At 41.6% G+C, this 20111-nt stretch overlaps 1 protein-coding gene across 7 annotated transcripts in view; it reads right to left on the reverse strand.

The window, feature by feature from the left end:
* Positions 1-400: 400 nt before the first annotated feature.
* PPP4R1 (protein phosphatase 4 regulatory subunit 1) overlaps positions 401-20111 on the reverse strand; it is a 60851-nt gene continuing 41140 nt past the window's right edge. For 6 of the 7 annotated variants that reach the window (XM_064577915.1, XM_045870464.3, XM_064577917.1 and 3 more), the window contains 10 exons: positions 18054-18577; positions 14081-14253; positions 12650-12745; positions 10771-10956; positions 8667-8828; positions 6021-6121; positions 3166-3286; positions 2943-3077; positions 2362-2503; positions 401-1448 (listed from right to left, as the gene is read on the reverse strand). In XM_064577915.1, coding sequence (XP_064433985.1) covers positions 1285-1448; positions 2362-2503; positions 2943-3077; positions 3166-3286; positions 6021-6121; positions 8667-8828; positions 10771-10956; positions 12650-12745; positions 14081-14253; positions 18054-18577 — 1804 coding nt within the window. In that variant the 3' untranslated portion in view covers positions 401-1284. The remainder of the gene's footprint in view (positions 1449-2361; positions 2504-2942; positions 3078-3165; positions 3287-6020; positions 6122-8666; positions 8829-10770; positions 10957-12649; positions 12746-14080; positions 14254-18053; positions 18578-20111) is intronic. The other variant, XM_045870466.3, reaches the window with a different exon arrangement.

Genomic DNA, 20111 nt, shown 5'->3' on the forward strand with positions numbered 1-20111 from the left:
GAGGCACCGCGGGGACTCGGGCCGCGGTCCTCCAAGCCAGGCTTGGCAGGCCGGCTGTGTCCTTGCAGCAGTGCGCACGGCCTGGCCGGGCGGCCGACCCCGAGCCACAGACAGGGCGGCCCCCCTGCTTGCGGTCAGCGCAAGCCAGCGCCGCCCCGGACCTGCCCCTGGGGGCCGGGCTCCAGGACCAGGCACCTGGCGCACACTTGTCCTGCGGGGACTGCCGCCGAACAACAGAACCTGGCCCTGGGTGGCACGTGCAGATGGCAAAGAAATTACTAAACTAGTTAAAAGACAAATATTTTAATCTAGTTTTCCCACTTCATACTAAATCATTAATACAGGTCACAAATTGCATTTATTTGCAGACATCTAGAAAACAATCAGAAGTGTGTATCTCTCTCTATAGATCTTAATAAATTTTATTCGGACAAGAGAACTTGTGCCACAACAGTTTAGACAGCATGATTAAAGACCGCAGCACTCCTGAGAGTGGTCACAGGTATGTACAGCATGGGAAGGAAAGCTGCACCTAGAGCCGATCATGATCAAGTTAAAAACACCTGACATACAGCACATGTGCCAATAAACTCCTTCAGGTCATGACCAGCATGAAGAAAATCAGGACATAGATACTCAGCCAACGTTCTGTAAATGTGCACAGCAATATGCTGCATTTAAGAGTTAAAATCAGATTCTACTTTAGTGTTAGCATCAAGCCCTTAGGAGAACCCCTCCCCCCCCAAATCTCCTTTCGCATTTACACACGCCAAAAACTATTCACACTTAGGGCTGGGCTGGGCAGCTGGCCACAGAACCAACAGGTCCTTGCCTGCGTGGGGACAGTGCGGGCTAATACTGAAGATCTCTTTACATCCTGGCTCACAGCCGCCTTCTGGCTGCCACTCCGTCTATCTGTCGTTAAAGAAAACCAGGAGAAAGCAATGCAGGTCTCTGGGAATCTCCTCCCTTCCATAAGGAAAATACTCTGCCAATTCAAGTTTCATTCAGTCAGGAAGACAGAAGGATTTAAGGCTTCGGTGACAATTATAATCCTCTGAGAAATTATTTTCCCTTAAAGTCAAGATAAGATAATAGTGTTTACTGTACTTTCTCTTGACTCTTAAAATCCCTGGTATCAGTGTAGGCAACTTGCACCTGCAATTGAGTCTGCGAGAGAGGAAGGTCTCTCCTCCTCCCAGAGGCTGTCCTAGATCACACGTGTGGGGCACTTGTCAGCCCTTGGCTCCCGAGGAAGCAGGAGGACAGTGAGGTTCCAGCTTTCTAGTAGGTTGAGGAAGCTGTGCTCATGGCATCGTCAGAGATTTTGGTACTAGCAGGGTGGATGCTTGCAAAATACTTGACATCACTGTCCTGATCCATCTGAAGAGCCACGATGGTCTGTTCCACGGCTTCCTGATGACAGCCGGCAGAGGTTAAGAAATATTCTGGAGACGCAAAATGCAGATTACAAATAAAATTAGTTTAACAATTCAGTTTTATCAGGTGCAAGTATACGAAGTTCTCAGTCATAAAGTATAAACACAAGCTACGTTGAATTATAAACGGTAATCTGAATTGATTTGTGTGATATGAAAAAAATCCCCAAACATGAGAATTAGATTTATCTTGATTATTTTTAGAACAGATTAAATGGTAGCAAAGCTAATAAATACATTAAAACTTATACTTGTGATAGCTATTAATTCACTCAGTAAAAACATCCCAAATACCAATCACACATGACTAAAAACCAGTCTTCTCTAGCCATTTCCTTGTAATTGCTATTAAAACAACGATAAATGAATTCTAAAGGAGAAAAAAGCAGTATTCATTTACCCGTATTCTTAGACGTCTATTACGAACCTTTCTGTGCTTCGTTCACGAGTTCATGCATTAAATGATATTTATTAGGTATTTTGGGGGGATGACAATAAATAAAACAAGCTAAATCTTGAGCAGCTTATTAGGATGTGCAGCAGAGCAAGTAGTAGGGGGCATCTGTCTTCTGTGTAAAGAATGAAGAGAAGGAGGACACACAAACATGCCTCCTGGCCTAGAACAGCAGTAACACACGTCATGCGGGGCAGACCAAAGGCAAGAGTTTTTCCTCCCGTCTTAAGTGACTATCCAATCTCTCAAACTAAGTCTGCAATTATAAAAGAAATGCCCCTGGGGCAGAAAGGCGAACATGTCCCTGTCCTCCAATCTGTGTCCTCTCTCAGGGGGAACCCCCATTAACAACTCACAGATCTTCTCCTGTCACATTATGTTTGTGGACATACAACACTTCTCCCTCCACGCAGTCTACACGCCTCCTCCCCGCCACATACGGTTTTCCCAACAGAGCCACCCACCCACCTTTCTCTAGCAGGGTTTGTCTTAATGTCTTTGCGAGCAGCACTCGAACATTTGGAACCCTATCGTTCGCCAAGGTTAGCAGATGTGGCATCAGATGCACGGCGAACTGGTCCATGGGAAGGCAATCGTCCTCAATGACAGTCTGGGGAAGACAAACAGCTGCTTGACATTTGCCAAGTTAGTCTACCAAACCAGAATACGGGCGAACATTATCTTTTAATAACAACCGAAGTACTCCAGATTTTAGTTACTTTTTAAACCAATATTCCAGACACTTTGGGAACTCAAAACTAAGATGACATAATTTTAAGTCCCTACAGTTTTTTAATGGTTCCACTGAGTCCTGGAGTGTGCAGTGTGCACAGTCACATGCATTTATACACGTACCATGGACCCCGAGCACCCCCTAGTGGATGGCTGTGGGATGAGCCAGGCAGGCACCTACTCTAGGGAACAGGTGATCCTACGAAGAGCCAGCTGCAAAACTCTGTTCCTTAAGGATAAGAAAGAGGGTGTCGAAAGGCAAAGAGCGGAAGAAGAAATGAAGCTTCACAGATAGAAATGGTTAAGTCTTTATTTACCTGGCAGACAAAGACAAAGGCTTGCCGACCAGACCACTTGGGACATCTACCAAAGTTTTCTACAAGCTCATTGATGAGGTCCACTCCAAACGTGGGGGGTGTCGCCATGTGCAGCTTCTTCACCATCTCACTGACCTAGGAGGGGGAACACAGAGAAGTGAGGAGTTCTAGGATCTTCTTGAATAGTGTACAGTTCTAAAATTATAAAAATTGTAATACATACCAACTTGTAGGAAATCCAACGAACAGAAGAAACTTTATCTGCACATAGATTCAGAGCAATGGGACGTAAATAGTCATAAACATCTCTGGGACTATATAATTCTAGAAGTAAAATCAGCTGTCTATAAAAGTGAATTATAAAAATAAAAATATAATTAAAATTTTAAAATAAATGAAAATAGATTAATCATCTGAATAATTTGTAATACTGGATACTATTTGTAAGATGAACACATGCAAAGACTAGTGATTAACATGGTCTCTCATGCATAGAGCTCTCTCTAGTCTGTATCTGGAAATGCATTTAAACACTATGCAAGTTCAAGAAGTATCTCTTCCCCTCAGAACGTAAGGAAAACAAATGTAGAATTTTGTGTCCACAGGGACTGAGACAGAGCAATGCATTTCCTACTATGTTCAATTGGGACATGAAACACATTTTTTCCACAGTAACTGTTCAGAATGCTAAGAAACTTCCATCTACAAATCAGTTTCCTAGATAAGAAGTTCTAGCAATATTAGGTAGCCTGATGTGTATCTGTCAAGGCTCTGAGCAGCTTCTAAGGGAATGAATGATACGTTTATTAGGGATAACAGAAATGAAGAAATCCTCTAGTGACTGTTCCTATTACATCTGGGAAGACCTGAAGACTGACCGCGTCCACCAGTCTACTTTGAGTAGACACAACAATGCCCTTGAAAAAATACCTCTGATACGAATGAGATTTCTGCCTTTCAGATTTTATGTTTAAGACTATTTACATTCGTAATCAGTAGGGAGTAAACCAAAAGCATGAATATACATAACAATGACCCATGTGCTTGTACATATATATAAAACACTCAGAGATGAGAGGCACATTTATCGATTCCATTTTCTGACACTGCGAACTTTCTTGCTGGCCTCCCCTGGGTGCACACCACATGAGAAAGTCTGGGGTCAGGAAAGCAAACCAGAGAGAGGCTGTGATTCAGTAGGCAGGAAATGAGTGACACATCTTGGGAGACAGGCATAAAGCCCCACACACTCCCCTGGGCCCTTCTCTTTACTGAGCGTGAGCCTTACGGTGCTGACACAGAAGGGCAGCAAAGCCCATTCACCCATGGGCATAGGCAAACACACTGCAGCGGGGGGCAGAAGAGAAGAACTCTCTCCCAGAGAGGGGGGCAGCAAACCTTGAGCAAAGACCCTACACTGATAACAACAGAAGTCTCCTCCTGCTGAGGAGGGGCAGGAACCTCTGCCCAACATGAACCACAAATACAAGGCAGAGACTGGATGCTACAGGGATAGGGGAAGACTCTGAGAAAGCCCAGGGACCCAGGGCCTCCCAGAGACTGAGGCTGAACCGAAATAACAGAAATTCTCCCCTTTCCCAGCACAAGCCTACCATGTCCTAACAACGGTCTACAGCTGGGGGAGGGGAAGAGACCCCCCCCCCCCGCCCCGGTTTACAAGGCTGCACGAGAGCTGCAAGCTGAGGGTGGAACACAAACACAGGAGGAAGCCCCCTGGCACCCCGGTTCCCACCCTCAGCAAAAGGCACCGGCAGGCCATGGTGAGAGGCAGCAAAGCTTACTGGGCACTGAAGGCAATCATAGCAATAGCAAAGCCCAAACCCAGCTTGCTCCTGATTAGATGGACCCAACCCTCCACACTAATGGCAGAAGAGATGTGCCTATTTTCAGTCAAAAACCTGGCAAGCCAGAACTCAGTGAAGTGAACCTTTAATGTACAAAGAAAACAACAACAAAAAACAACCAAGACTGTCAGTCCCAATTATATACCCAGCAAAGATATCTTTTAAAAATGCAAGTGAGGTCTGGAATCCAGAATACATAAAGAACTCTTACAACTCAACCCAATTTAAGACAAACAGCCCAATTAAAAAATGGGCAATGGACTTGCATAGACATTTCTCTGGATTATATATAAATGGTCAACAAGCATATGAAAAGGTGTTAACCACCACCAGTCATTAAGGAAATGCAGATCAAGATCACCACAAAACACTGCCTTGCAATCACTATAATGATGGCTATAATTTGTTAAAAAAAGGAAAACACCAAGTGTTGGGGAGGATGTGGTGAAACTGGAATCCCTGTACATTGCTCATGGGAATGTAAAATGGTAGAACTGTTGTGGAAAATAGTTTGGTGGCTCCTCAACAAATTAAACAGAATTATCAAAAAATCCATCAAATCCACCACAAAATAGGTGAAGATAGGTGTTCAAGGAAAAACTTGTACATGAATGTTCATAACAGCACCAGTCACATCAACCCAAAATGTAGAAACAACCCAAACATGCACCGAGGCATGAATGAATTTTAAAAAGTGGTATACAACAGAGTATTAGTCATAAAAAGTAATAAAGTTCTGACGTATGTTACAACACAAATGAATCTTGAAAACATGCTGAGAAGTCAAGAGACAAAAGGCCACATGTTATAAAATTCCACTTATATGATATGTTCAGAATAGGCAAACCCACAGAGGGTAAAGTAATGGTTGCTAGAAGTTGAGGGCACAGAGGGATGAAGAATGACTGTGAAAGGGCATGGTGTTCCTTTTGGGAGGATGGAATGTTCTAAACTAGATAATGGTAATGGTTGCACAACACCATGAGTGTACTAAATCTTACCACAGTAAGAAAAAAAAGGGTGAAATAGGTTTAAAAAAAAAAAAAAGCTGAGAAAATTCACTGCTGGCAAGACCTGCACTTCAAGAAATGTTTTATAGAACACCAGACAGAAACTTGTATCTACACAAAGTAATGAACAAATCCCAAAAAGGTAAAGATGAAGTAAGTAAATACCCCTCCAAAACAGAGTCCAATAAACTGTTAGAACTTACTCAGCCAGTTCAGCTCGAAAGCGCCAATTTCTACTATTATCTGTCACCAAAAACTCCTGAAGTTGATAAAGATATTCTCTTCTTTTGTCAATATGAAGAAGCTGAAGTGACAAAATAAAAATATTCGCTAAGATATAGGCATTATTACTCTTACTAGACTGCTTGAAAACAACTATAATATAGTTAATTCTTCTGAGAACAGATAGTTCTCAGACTGTTTTAAAATTGACGTTAAGGCCATTTTCCCCAATAATCCCATTTACCTTCAAGAGTCTTATCCTTTTTTGAAATATTTGTTCCTTGAGCCATACGTGACCTCCTCTGAACCCTACAGTACCTTGGTCACAGATATATGGCAGGACTGACCCGCTATGTTCATAGGACACCCTGGTTAACTGTGAACTCTTTGAAGACAGTAATGTGCTCTTACACATGTGAGCCCAGTGCCTGGCACCATGATGGCACATGGTAGGTGCTCAATAAATATTTGGTGAGTGAAAAAACATTTATCCCAATAATTGCTCTATAGCCATTTTAAAGGAGGTTTATGGTCAGCAAGGGGGGAAAACCCTAAAATTTGATATAAACAGAAGCAAACAAACCTAACTGTATATCAGCTAAGAATCACGCAGAAAAAAAACTCTGACTATAGATGTTCATGGGATATGTTCTAAAGGACAAAGTGCTGAAGGAAATCTTGAACGTTTTTTTGGGTGAGTTGATGTTAGAATTAATACTGGTGGAGTAATTCTGAAACTCCATGTATGCTGTGGAACTGAGTGCACGACTGAGTATGTTCACATTAAGAACAGAGTTTTTACCGTGAGAGAAAAGAAAAAATAGGAAGTGGAAAAAGGAAAGGAAGCGGTGTGGGACTGGAAGCTGAGTTATCAGTATGAACTCAGTAATTTAAAAAAAAAAACAAAACCCAAACCAAAAAACCGCTCCCAGCTCCTGTCCCCCGAGAAGGCGGAAAGGAGATGACCCCCCAGGGAGCAGGGGCATATCCAGGGCCTGGGGCGTGGTTCTAACTACTGCTCTCCACCAGAAAACAGCTGACTCGGGGCTGGGGCAGAGAAAGGAGAAGGTGGGGTAGAAGGAAGGAAGGCTGTGCTTAACGTGAGGGGACAGATCAAAGGGGCCCAGGAGGCGGCTTTCAGGGGTTCCTGTTAGCCAAACTGATGCTCAGAACCAAGGACAGAAATGGATTACACTGAACAGAAAAAATTCCAGAGTTCACACTTAACACTAAAAAAAACTTCCATGAAGGGGGAGGGAAAGAAGGAAAATATTAGCTTTACATGAGAATGCCAACTAATAAATGGAGAAGGAATTATAAAAACAGAAAATTGGTATTTTACAACCAACACAGTAACACCAGATTGAGGCGAGAACCGTGTATAGACGCACGGATACAAAAGCTCTGGGTGAAAGACTCGGGGGCGGCGGGGGGGGGGGGGGGGGGGAGGTGTTCAGAGTTTGCAAGTATCGTCCCCCAAGTAATCACTCATCAGGAAGGTGAGAGGTCGTTTTACAATGGAGGGAGCGAGCCGATGCCACCATGATCACGTGGCCAGGGTTACACTGCCAGTGACGCGGGGATGGCGCACACACAGGCGACGCGCCTGCCACGCAAACCCACGACCCGAATCTCACTGTGTAGCCGCCCTCAGACTGAGGAGCATCTGCAAAGCAACCAGCTTGGCCTCTTCAAAGATGCCGATGACATTAAAGACACAAGTTAGGAAACTGTTCTAGATCTAAGAGGGCTAAAGAGATGCGATATTCACATTCAATATGCAATTCCTGACTGGATTCTGAACTGGGGGGCAGGGGAAGCCACACCGGCACACTAATGGGACGGGCTGACAAATTTCAGTATGATCTGTATAAAATATACTAACACAGTACCAATGCTTTTTCAAAGTAGGATTATATTACTTCTGTACCTCAAAACTTCAAACTACAAGAGCCAACTTCAAGGTTAAAGTCTAAGAAACAATAGTATTCCAGGACTAACAAGTTGTAAGATCACAGCTGTTCACCTCCAAGACCAGAGATCCATACCGTCTCCTAAGATAAGGACTTCTAAAATATCACATAAAGCCTCCAAACTTAAACGTTCATGGAATTTTTGTACATGTATTTAATTCAATAATTTTGAAGAAAAAAAAAGGACTTGTAATCATGATCTAACAGTGTTCAAAAATGAAATTTAGGGGTGCCTCGGTGGCTCAGTCAGTTAAGCGGCTGCCTTTGGCTCAAGTCATGATCCCGGGGTCCTGGGATCGAGCCCCGCATCGGGCTCCCTGCTCGGCGAGGAGCCTGCTTCTCCCTCTCCCTCTGTCTGCTGCTCCCCCTACTTGTGCTCTGTCAAATAAATAAATAAAATCTTTAAAAATAAACAAGTAAAATTGAAATTAAGTGTAATTATTTTAAAATTAAAAATTCAAAGGACACCAGCAAAAGTGATCAGAATGGGACTCTTTTTTTTTTTTTTTTTTTTAAGTTACAGCTTACTATCAGCTCATGGCTACATTTTCTTACGTAGAACATATGGAAACTTAATCTTGGTGGGAACAGAAAACCAAAACTTCTACAGTGGAACTTTAGTCTGTTTTTATGCAGAAAAAATTTAAAAGTTACCTTCAGAAAATCATGCAAATGTTTAAGAACACCTATCCTGACTTCGTCGAGGTCTTTTAAGAATCCATTGAAGATTGGAACCAGATCTGCAGCTGTCAGCTGATCTCCAAGAATAACTGCAAGCTCGTGGATGGAGAAGGCTAATGTTCTTCGAACCTTCCACTGCAGAGATAAAGATGACTGCATTTGTAAGTGAAGCACACAGTACCAAGTGCTTTACCTCTCAGCCGGTGTATGAAGCCTAACTTAGATCTAAATGTTACCAATCTCAAACAATTAAATCGGAACAGAAGTAATGATAAGAATAGACACTCAGCTTTAAATGCCTGCTATGTCTCAAAAACTGGCAGAGAAATTTCAAAGCCCTGCACGGTGCGTATTATTCTTTCATTTACAAAGGGGAAAAAACTTGGAAATCACTAAGAGTATAGTCTTTGTAGTTCTCTGAACACTGGATGCCCGATTTACAGATGTCCCACGTCCATCAAAGGCTGGGTAGTATCATCCTTGCTTGACTGTTCCCCTTCTGATTCTTGTACAGTCTATCTTATGGTTAAAAAAACAATAATGAAACTTGTTTTTAAGGAACTGGCAATTAAGGAAATGTAAGAACAGGAAAATGTAGGCAAGTTTACATTAAAAACATCTTTTTCTTCATGTTGCTTTAGTTTAAAATTTTTTACTTTGTTACTTAGCTTAAAACACTCTACTTGCCAAGAAGCCATTTACAGCAAGGGTTTTATCCCCAATCCCAAACACTAGACCCTATTCTTGAAATAAAATTTTATACCCACATTCAACATATCAAGCAGATGAAGGCAGAGCTGTTCTGATGGAGGGTAGGGGAGAGGGAGGATAGAGGCAAGAAGCCCTGCCCATCCAGGGCCTTCCTAGTCACCAGGGGCCCTGAGGTGCACACCCCACAGGAACCTTGAAAGGCTTGTGGAATGAAGATGGAAAACCACCAATGTGGAGGATACTGTACTCTGCAGAGTGGTTCTTTGTTGTCCCCTGCCCAGTTCTACTGGTGAAGAAGTGTGCGAACACAGGATAAATTTACTTCACCCGGACCCTGTTCCTAACCTCATAAGTCAGAGAAGGAACTTAAACTATGTTCTCTCAAGATTATTTCCAACTCCTACCTTGCTTAGTCAACAGCACAAATTCCTTGAAAAATGCAGTAATTACTAACACATTTAAGGGAAAATGATTCATATCTCAGTATAAATTAGTCTAACCAGACTGCTTTCTTAAAAACCAAAGGATTAATTTCACCAAAGAGATTTTGTGGAAGAGGGGCAAAATTTTGGTGTATGACATAGAAACCAGACTTAATGGCAGGGGAAGTTAAGTCAACAAGATCTAGGGAAAGAGCCACAAAATCACACAGATATCCAGACAAGATGACCTAGGGTCAACATTTCACATTTTGTTTTCTTTCAGAGGGATGGTGTTGGTAGTGTGTAGGTCTGGAGAAGAGCATGCCCATGTGCGCACGTGCACACACACAAACGCACACACACACCTTCCCCCACCTTTACTGCAACACTCACTGAACCAGGGCCCAGAGTTCAGCAGTGCTAATGCTACTACAGTTCTATTTAAGTTTTAAGAAAATAAAAGCAGCATTTATAACACTGTGTCTAGAATCAATCTACGTATAAACTTCACACAATAACATATTTGTAAGTTAGGAACTTAGGCACGTCAAATGCAATGATAATTTCCAAACGGTGGAACTTGGGACCATACAAAAAGCAAGCTCTTTGGTATTACTTTCAAAAGCTCTTCTGGGGGCACCTGGGTGGCTCAGTTGGTTAAGCAACTGCCTTCGGCTCAGGTCATGATCCTGGAGTCCCGGGATCAAGTCCCGCATCGGGCTCCCTGCTCGGCGGGGAGCCTGCTTCTCCCTCTGACCCTCCCCCCTCTCATGTACTCTCTCTCATTCTCACTCTCTCAAATAAATAAATAAATCTTTAAAAAAAAAAAAAAGCTCTTCTGCACATGATTTCCTGTAATACCAAGTATTTTCTGGAACATGAACAGAAACCCTCCTAGGTTGTGAAGGGCACATCACTGTGCCATCCATCCACACTCAACTCACCTGCATGTCTGACGCAAGCGTCTCGTAGGTCTCTCTCAGGCAGTGCCAGTTCTGCCTGCCTAGGGTCAGGGCCACGCCGGGAAGGCTGTATGCACAGTGCTTAGCGATCTCCGTGTCGACCGTCTGTGCACGAGACGGGTCAGTCATAGATAAATACTGATCTAACAGAGCCTGAGGCACAACATCCTGAGGGAGAGAGACACACAGCAGGGATTCATTTTAGCAATCTAGGCATAAACTGAGTAAACTTATTTTTAAATAGATGAAGAATTTAACACAGCATCTCAACAAGCAGAGAAAAACCCAGTTTCACAGTTTCAGGGATCTACTGAGAAGAGGTAGGAAAAACATGCTAAGGAAAAAATATATATAAATAAAAGAAGCCACTCCAGAAGAAAAATAGTAAGATCTTAAGAATAGTAAGATCTTAGAAGATGATTGGAACTGATTAGTAAATTGAAGAGATGCATCAACAGTAAGACCAGCACCTCTCAACGCTGGCAAGGATGGTCAAGTCTGACGTAATCTAGTGAATGTGATAAAATGGGCAGACTATCACCAACCTGGATTTTATAAAAACAACACCCACCTTTTGATGGAAATTGAGCTATTACCTATAAAAATTTAAAGTGAATAAACACCTAACCGTTCATATAAATGTGAAGAAAAGAAGAGTATCTACACAATCTTGCTAACATATACATAACACAGCTCTGGCAGAACATACAAAAGAAACAAAACTGGCTGCTTTGGGGAAAGCCAAATGGATGCTGGAGGAGAAAACCGAGAAGGAAGTATCACCGAATGCCTCTGTACCTTTTGAATTCTGAACTATATAAACTTACCTATTTATAAAAAATGAACTAAAATTGAAATAAACTCATTAAGAGAATGAGACCGTCTGTTTTTATGAACTTGAAAATACGTCTGCAATGTAAGTGGTGAAAAGCATGTTTACAACACTGTGAATACTAATTCCATTTTTAATAAAGAGAGCAAAAAGAAAAACATATACCATTTGACCTAGGAAACCCCCCCATAATCACCATGAGCGCGGCACCGCATGTAAGGTCCCAGGACTGAACCTAGAGGCATCATAAGGAATCGGAGGGTAGTTCTCCAGACAGAGGCAACACTGCAGGGACACAGTGCTGCTCCAGTGGGCACGGGCGGTAAGCATATGGGAAGAGCAACACACACACAGAGGCAAGGTACGAACAATCATACTCCAAATATTCCATAAGCATGTTTTCCCACATTTAAAATTTTTGAAACTGGAGTGTAACTTGCCACTGACGGCACTTTATATGGCTTTGGGACACTTTTTCATACTTTCATCTCTGAAATTGAGCTGTATCTTGTAATTCTTGGCAAATCAGGCACCATGAAATACCTAGGTATGATGGCATGATTCTGTCTTTGACAGACAAAAAGGGGTACGTATGCATGTTTCTGTACCCATAAAATGTTTATAAAGAAATATACGGGGCACCTGGGTGGCTCAGTTGGATAAGTGCCCGACTCTTGATTTCGGCTCAGGTCATGATCTCGGTCATGATATCGAGGCCCACGTCAGGCTCTGCTCTGGGTGAGGAGCCTGCTTAATATTCTCTCTCCCTCTGCCCCTCCCCCTCTCGCTCTCAGAAGGGAGGAACGAAGGAGTTGTGATCTGTGGTTACTCTGAAGAATGTGATCACAGGTGTGAGAAGAGGAAGATTTCTGCTTGTATTCTACTCTATTTGAATTTTCTTATCGTAAGTATGATATACTAGTCTTATTTTTAAAAAGCTCACTGTAAGGAGGACCAAATTCGGTGGGAAATGGGTTTCGAAGAGGAATTAACAAGACCCTCACCACGTAAAGACTTGTTGTCACTTACTTGTACTTTGGATCTCCTCTCCTCATCAGGGCTAAAACTACTGTTGGTGCTCAAGTCCGAATCATTATGAATATAGCGAAGGGCAGAGTCCATATTCTGTTAGGAAAAAATATTTACGTGAAGAACTATCCCTTCTGTAAGTGTCCTTCACTTAAACCATCTTCCTAAGTTACTTACCTTTCAAGACTACCCGGAGATATAAATACATATAAATTCTTCAAGCTTTTAAAAGCTTATAAACATGCCTAAGACCTCATAAGAAATCCCCCACACCCCCGACTTGAGACAAACTTGCGGAATAGGTTGCTAAACATATGAAAATGAATCCCAGAATAAACTCATTAAACTATGTAAATTCAGAAGTAATTTTGAAATGGTTCCAATATCTAAAATTAGCTTACTTATAAGATACATAGTATTATTATGTTATAGAGGGTGCTTTTGGTCAATGTTTTAGAGGCCATGGGATGTCCTATGTAGTTTTTCTTCTACTGTTGGCTATTTCTAATTTCACAAATATACTTTTTTACCACCTTCAAAAAAACTCCAAAACAAACAAAACACCTTCTAAAATGCAGAAATATCATAGCATTCGAATCTCCAATGATGACAGGTGGACACAGTTTCATTCTGAAGCACGGGTATTATATAAGATTTCTAACTCTACCAGCTGTCACCTAACAAAAAACAAAACAGAAATCCACTAACGCTCCAAGAACCTTCTCCATCCCCAGTGTGTATGCAGGCACTCTGCCCTGAGCTTATCAGTCAAGCCGCTCTGATCTGTGACTGGCTGCTTCTGGCAACCAGTGGTGCTATTCCTTCCCCGTGTTTCTCTAAACAAGGGTAAGAAATACTGATCCCACATGATGCTGGCTGGGGGCGGGGGGTGTGGTAGGAAACCGGGGAAGGATCACACAGAACAGCTCCAAGTACACAGCGAAGATGATGCTAGTAACAGTACCCACCCTCACACTCCAGAGTCCAGATAATGCCACTGGCCCTCCGCAACATGGCCTCAAGTCCCGATCTTCTGCTCAGAATACTGTGTTGCTTGCTGCAGTGAAATGGTCCGATCAGAAACAAAGCACCTCTCCAAAAAGAAAAGGGAAGAGTTAATTATTCTTGATAAAGGGCTTTGTTTCCAGTAAGACTATTTCACTGCAGTGAGCTACGTTAACACGTTGAGGCTACTCAAATGGTCATGTAGACAGGACAGGGATTTACATTTCCAAGCATTGCACATGACACTCATGTCACAAAGACAGGATGTGGTGACAAGTACTTTTACTTTATGCTGAAGAGAGAGCTGACGAAATCAGCAACAGACAGAATGTACTAATTAAGAAGTGATTAGCTACAACTATTCCCCCAACAAGACTTCTGATTGGAACTATTTTCACTGGATAAACACTTTACTGAGTGCATTACCTCAACAGCATCGCTGATTAAAGGCACGGAGGCGTCGTGATTTATTTTACAGTTTGGTAGCTCATTTACACCCAGCTCATCTTGCACATCACTTCTGTTTTCTGCATCACTGGCCTCCTCGCGAGCGTCCAGCCTGGAAGCACGCAGCGCGGCGGACAGCACGTCCACTTGCGCTGTGGGCGGAACAGAGAAAGGGTGTATGAGCGGCAAAATCGACAACCTGCCTGCAAGTTTCTCCTCCGTTTGCACTAGAGGTTATCAATGAAATGCATACTGTTTTACTGCCATCAAAAAGCTGAAAAAAAAAAACTACTGTGGTAAATCATTAGTCCTTCGAGAGAAAAAGTAGAAAACTAATATGCTTTCATGAGATTAAAAATGCTTATCCACTACTGTACATTATTCTGCGTTAGTATGAAAGAGAAATGCTATCTAGTTTTGGAGATACCTCCAGTTTATTAAAAGGAGTCAATTTCAGTGTAAGTTAACTATGTTTTGGTAATGCATGAATCGAACTGACAAGGCTTACTTACTAAGCTATTTTAGCAGAAGAGCAGTCACACAAACCCTGCCAACATAAAACAATGGTAATTACAAAGATTTTTGTTGCAGTTACATTTCAACATCTCATATCTTATTCCAGTTTATTTTATTTTCCTCTAATTCCTTTAGAAAATGAAATTAATGACTCGGACACCCCCATGTGTGTGCTGTCTTGCTTGCAAGCAAACCAAAACGACAAATTACCAAGCAGTGATTCTTAAATCTGGCATATGTTTTATTACCAGTCTAAGTTTTGTGTTACACCTTCTTTATAAAAGTGATTCAAAACTAAAATAAGGCATTCTTCCTTCTCCCAAACAATTGAGACATGCAGCAAAAAAATTGCTTAGTTATGCTTGTTCAAGTAACAATCCATCTGGATGCTCAAAATATAAAAATTCATCAATTTTAACTTCGAAATTAATTAGTACAAAGATCAGAAAGTGTGTCCCCACTCCACTTAAAGATTATAAAAAAAGCAATTCTAGTACTTTCATTAAGACAGCCTATTACGGGGCTGCAGCATTTATGAAACTCAAGCCTAAGCACATTGGGCCCCTGGCAATGGAGATACAGGAGACATACGGGATGAGCTTCTATTCTAGTAGGTCATTAGCTGCTCAGTTAAGTAAGTAAATTGAAGGTGTTTAATCATAAAAAGTTACTCATGAAAAGTATGCTCCTTCTTTTGAGAACTCCAGTTGCAATTTGTACTAATCCTTTTAATCAGTTTAGGCCCCGTTCTGGAATCTTTTTAAGTTTCCAAAACAAAATCAAAATAGTACTAAAGGAGACTGCACAATACATAAAGGTTAAAATGTTTTGTCCCACATAAAATGCACAGGGTGTGAGAAAAAGAGCCCTAACGCATTTTAATTGTTTCCCAGAAAGTAATTAATCAAAAGCCTTTCACAGAAAATGCCTTACATGAGTCACTTCTCTCTAAATGGACTACATATTTCTCTTTGTCTACTTTAAGGTTTGTACATTCATAAAAGTTAAAATGAGTTACACTGTGAAGTTACCTTCCTAAAAAAACTGATATATAAAGATCATCAAGACAGAGCCTAGTGCTGATTCCTGAGGAAACCTGATGCCTCAGCTCTCCAGCCAGAGAATGAAGTAGAATCTAATGCTGGGCTAAATGCTGAAATTTCAGCAGGATACACCACCACAAAAAAGTTAAGAAAACTGAACACACGGTTTTCATCAAAATCTGCATTTTACTTAAAATACAGACTGAAATCCCAGGAACCAGGGCTGGTTTAATCATAGACTTGTGAAGAAACACAGTCCCCAGTGACTCATGCTCAGAAGTAGGGACAACGTAGAAACTTTGAATTTTACTCCTTCCCTGAAGAAGCTGGTACAGTTAAGCTAAAACTTCATAATAATCTCTCACTCCTCCACACAACATACTGGTGGTTAGTCACAAATTCCTAACAATTTATTGATTTCAACAAAGGAAAAATATGATTTTTTCTGACCACGGCTACCAAAATGGCCCAAATTCTTCCACTGGGCCTAAACTGGGTAGAAATCTAGATTTTGTGAGCTTGGGCATTTTTTCCTTTTGTAGTCTATGAGTCTAGCTATAGTAAACCAAGGTGGCATCAGTAATGCTACTCAGTCATAGAGTTCAATCCTGAATCGCTTGGTGACCCCAAATGCCAGAGATTTTCAAACTGCCCTAGACAAAGCCAGAAAAACCTCAAATTCCCTAGGTAAGTATTCTAGAAAAGAAGGTCTCTTACACCTTCTTCATGTTTTCCTACTTCCCTCTTTGGCCTTCCATGTAGGGTTATGTTTCTGTTCTATGACTAAGGGCTTTCTTTTTCTGACAAGAATATCTTCCTAGTCGCTGGAAACACTTAAATTTTTTTGACCAAAAATCCACAGAGAGAAAGCCCCACAAATGCTTTGACAAAGGGAAGTGTTAAATTTAGCAAGACTGGGAAGCAAAGGGCGCCTTCTAAGCAACAGCCCCAGCCTTGTTACGGCTTCCCAACAATGCCCGCTAATGGCAAGCAACGAGGGGAAGGCCAGGGGACACAGGCCTGGGAGCGCCGAAACTCCACTTGAGGAGTTTCCCTGGGCAGTGCTGCTTCACCATTTTACAGGCCAGCTGACAAGAAAAAATTAACACATGCAACATAACTAGTTCAAAAAGGTGGACATTTCCCGACAGTTTGTGGCTGCCCACAATCGCAGAATCAGAAATGAGGACACATCCAAAATTAAGGGATAGCCCTTCAAAACACCTTCTGACACTATGGAAAATCAAGGCATAGTTACTGACGTCTAACACAAGTTGCACATGCCCTCAGATTTCAATGAAATAAAAAAAAAATCAGGAATTCTGTAGCCTAAGAAGAAAATGCCCGACACTGCCCACCTACGTTTTACTGCAGAACATCGGACGCATGGGCAGTTTATGTGCTAAGCATCACCCTTCTGTGCTCTTTGAGGCTGGGATTTTGGTCTGGTTTGTTGCTGCTCTATATTTAGTGCTTAGGAAAGGACCTGGCACAAGAGCAGGTGCTCAGTAAGAAATGCTGAACAAATCAATGAATCAACACATATGTTATAAAAGGGTCATCAAGACGGACAGAAAGAACATTGCAACAGATTTCAATTACAGCAGGTGTAAGAGCTGAACTAGAAAGAATGGATTAAATCACAATATAGTATTTGTACTGAAATCGCTCACCTGCAGCCTATATATTCACAGTCCTATTTTAAGTGAAACAGGATTAGCCATTTTCTGAAACACAGTTGGATCCTCAAACTTGTATGTGTACATAGGTCTTTTTTAAAAGGCATGCTCTCACTTTTAGCTTATTTGTTAAAAATTTTTTTAACATAGCTTATTCAAATATTTCAATTACTGTTTGTTAAGTGCTCTGATGTGTCAGAGATCTAGTGGGTACTGGAATGCAGTGAGCGCTCCCAGAACAGCCCTAAAAAGCAATGTTTGAATGACTGTGTAAATGTCAAGGCGAGTGATCCGTAAATTAACAAATCTGTGTATGTATGCTACAGTTAGCAACACAGTGATGAGCTCACCTAAACGAAACTTCCTAAGTATCAGATTGTTATTTATCAAGACAAGAATACATGATGATGATGGTGAAAATAAATTTTTTTTTTAAGATTTTATTTATTTGACAGAGAGAGACACAGCGAGAGAGGGAACACAAGCAGGGGGAGTGGGAGAGGGAGAAGCAGGCTTCCCGCGGAGCAGGGAGCCCGATGCGGGGCTCGATCCCAGGACCCTGGGATCATGACCTGAGCTGAAGGCAGACGCTTAACGACTGAGCCACCCAGGCACCCCATGAAAATAAATTTTTAAAAGGCAACTTTTCTGGGAAAAGAGTCAGCAAATAATGTATCAGCTTTAGAGTAAAGAACTTGATAGACTCTTCCGTACCTTTAACATCTGGATCATCAATGTGTGGCTCTAGATTTTCTATCATTTCTTCAAGTTCCTTTCTGGTGGCCATAGTGATATTTGAAGAACCTGGTACGATGACTTCAGAGGTTTCTTCTGGTCTCTCTGGGCTGAGAGTATTCCCAGAGCCCTGCTCAAGCTCTATATCTAGATCTATTTCAGGAAGAGGAGTCCTCCAGAAATGGAAGGAGTTGTACAATTCCTGATCTAAGAGAGCTGAATCTGGTGAACTGGCGCCACCTTCTGGCCGTAAGGCAGATTTGCAGTTAGCAGGCTTTTTATCATTCTCATTACTAGCTGCTTCCTGATGAGATTCTGAGGACAAAGTACAAAGTAAAGAGCTGTCCACTGGGACACTTATTTCACCTGGAGATTTCCTAGATGTTTCAGCATGATCTTCCACCATGTTTTCCAGTTTGACACTGGAATTACTAATACTGGGATCTGAAGAAACATCCTCTGGCCTGATCTGTACATCCTCTGGGACTTCTTGATCTCTGATCCTTTTATTGTTTCATTTGGGAAAAAAAAAATGAAAGTATAAAAATAATTACTGAAAAAAACTCAATGAAAGACACTACATAACGTATTTACACAAGTTCAGTATTAAAATTTACAGATTATCCATACAAATTGAGTAGTGTATATACTGGTAATGCTTCTTTTTCCATCAGTTGTTCTGTGTTCAGAGATGTAAACATCTGTTAAGCATAAGTCTAGATATTAATGCATTACATGAGTTGGAAAAGATAACATTGTAGAATCTCAGGATTCTTAAACTAAAGAAAAACTGTAGGAAGATAAATTCCTACAATGCACTTCAAAAATGATCTGATTCTTAGGATTATGGTATTGCCACTGCTCCAATGATGTATTGAAAAGCTGAGAATGAAAACCTATTTGCTTTTATAAAAAAGAAAAGAAAAAAAAAACCCTCTGTACAGTATTAGAAAAGATCCTTATTTGCTATCTCACAAAATATTAAAATCCATTTCAGTGTAAATGAAGTTTTTTTATTTCTTCCACACTTGCCAGCTCTACTCCCAAAGGTTTTCCCAAAATAAAGTCATGACTTAACTGATAAGGACAGATGGCACAAGCTCCTAAATTAAAATCCACTGATTACCACCATCCATTATCTAAACTAAAACACTACAGTAAGTTTTAATGTTTATCCCCTATATTTTATTTGACTCCATTAAATTTAACAAACATATACTGAGCACCTACTAGGAGCCAGGGAACGAAGCCAGTATTGAGGATTCACATGTGAATGAGATGCAGGTCTGGTCAGGGAGATTAAATTAGAGGCAAACAGGAGAACCGAACATGTAAGCAAGTAACCGCCAGAGTGGTAAGTACAGAAGTATGCACACCGAGCACGGGAGGCGGGATGGAGTTGAAATGAAAAGGCCTAGAGGAAAATGACAGGAGCGGTGTTTAGAAGAACCAGGAAATGTTTACGAGGCTAAGGGGAAGAACATGTATTCAAGGGAGAAAAGGCATATGCAAAGGCAGGAGTGACAGAAAATGTGTAACACACTCTGCAAACAGCCGTGAGTTCCTTATGGCCAAGAGAAGGAAACAGTGGGTGACCAGGGTGAAAAACTTTGCCAGAACCACCGTACTCTATAACCAACACCTCTGGAATTGATCCTATGGGCTACATGGAATAAGGCAGGAATTGGGAGAATCGCATTTTTAGATGCGTTATTTTTGAGAGAGCATCCTGGAAGCGGGGTAGAAAATGGGGCGGAGGCGAGATAGGAGGCGGGAACTCCAGAAGGGCAGGGGGAGCCAGCGAGGACTTGGTGGATGAAGGCAGTGCGTCTGGGACTATGAAGAAGTAAACACATTCAAATGATGACAGGACCAGTAGGATCTGTTTACTTATTTACTGCATGCTGGAGATGGGAACCAAAGGGAGGAATCCGGAAAGACTGCCAAATTTCTGGCTAGCGCGACGGAACAAATCATGGTAGCACCAACTAAAAGTGGAAAACACAAGAACAGTGTAATGAGGAGGCTAATGAGTTC

This window comes from Mirounga angustirostris, unplaced genomic scaffold, assembly GCF_029215605.1.
Source record: "Mirounga angustirostris isolate CCGP_5_RB_7025 unplaced genomic scaffold, mMirAng1.0.hap1 SCAF_14, whole genome shotgun sequence".
NCBI lineage: Eukaryota > Metazoa > Chordata > Mammalia > Carnivora > Phocidae > Mirounga > Mirounga angustirostris.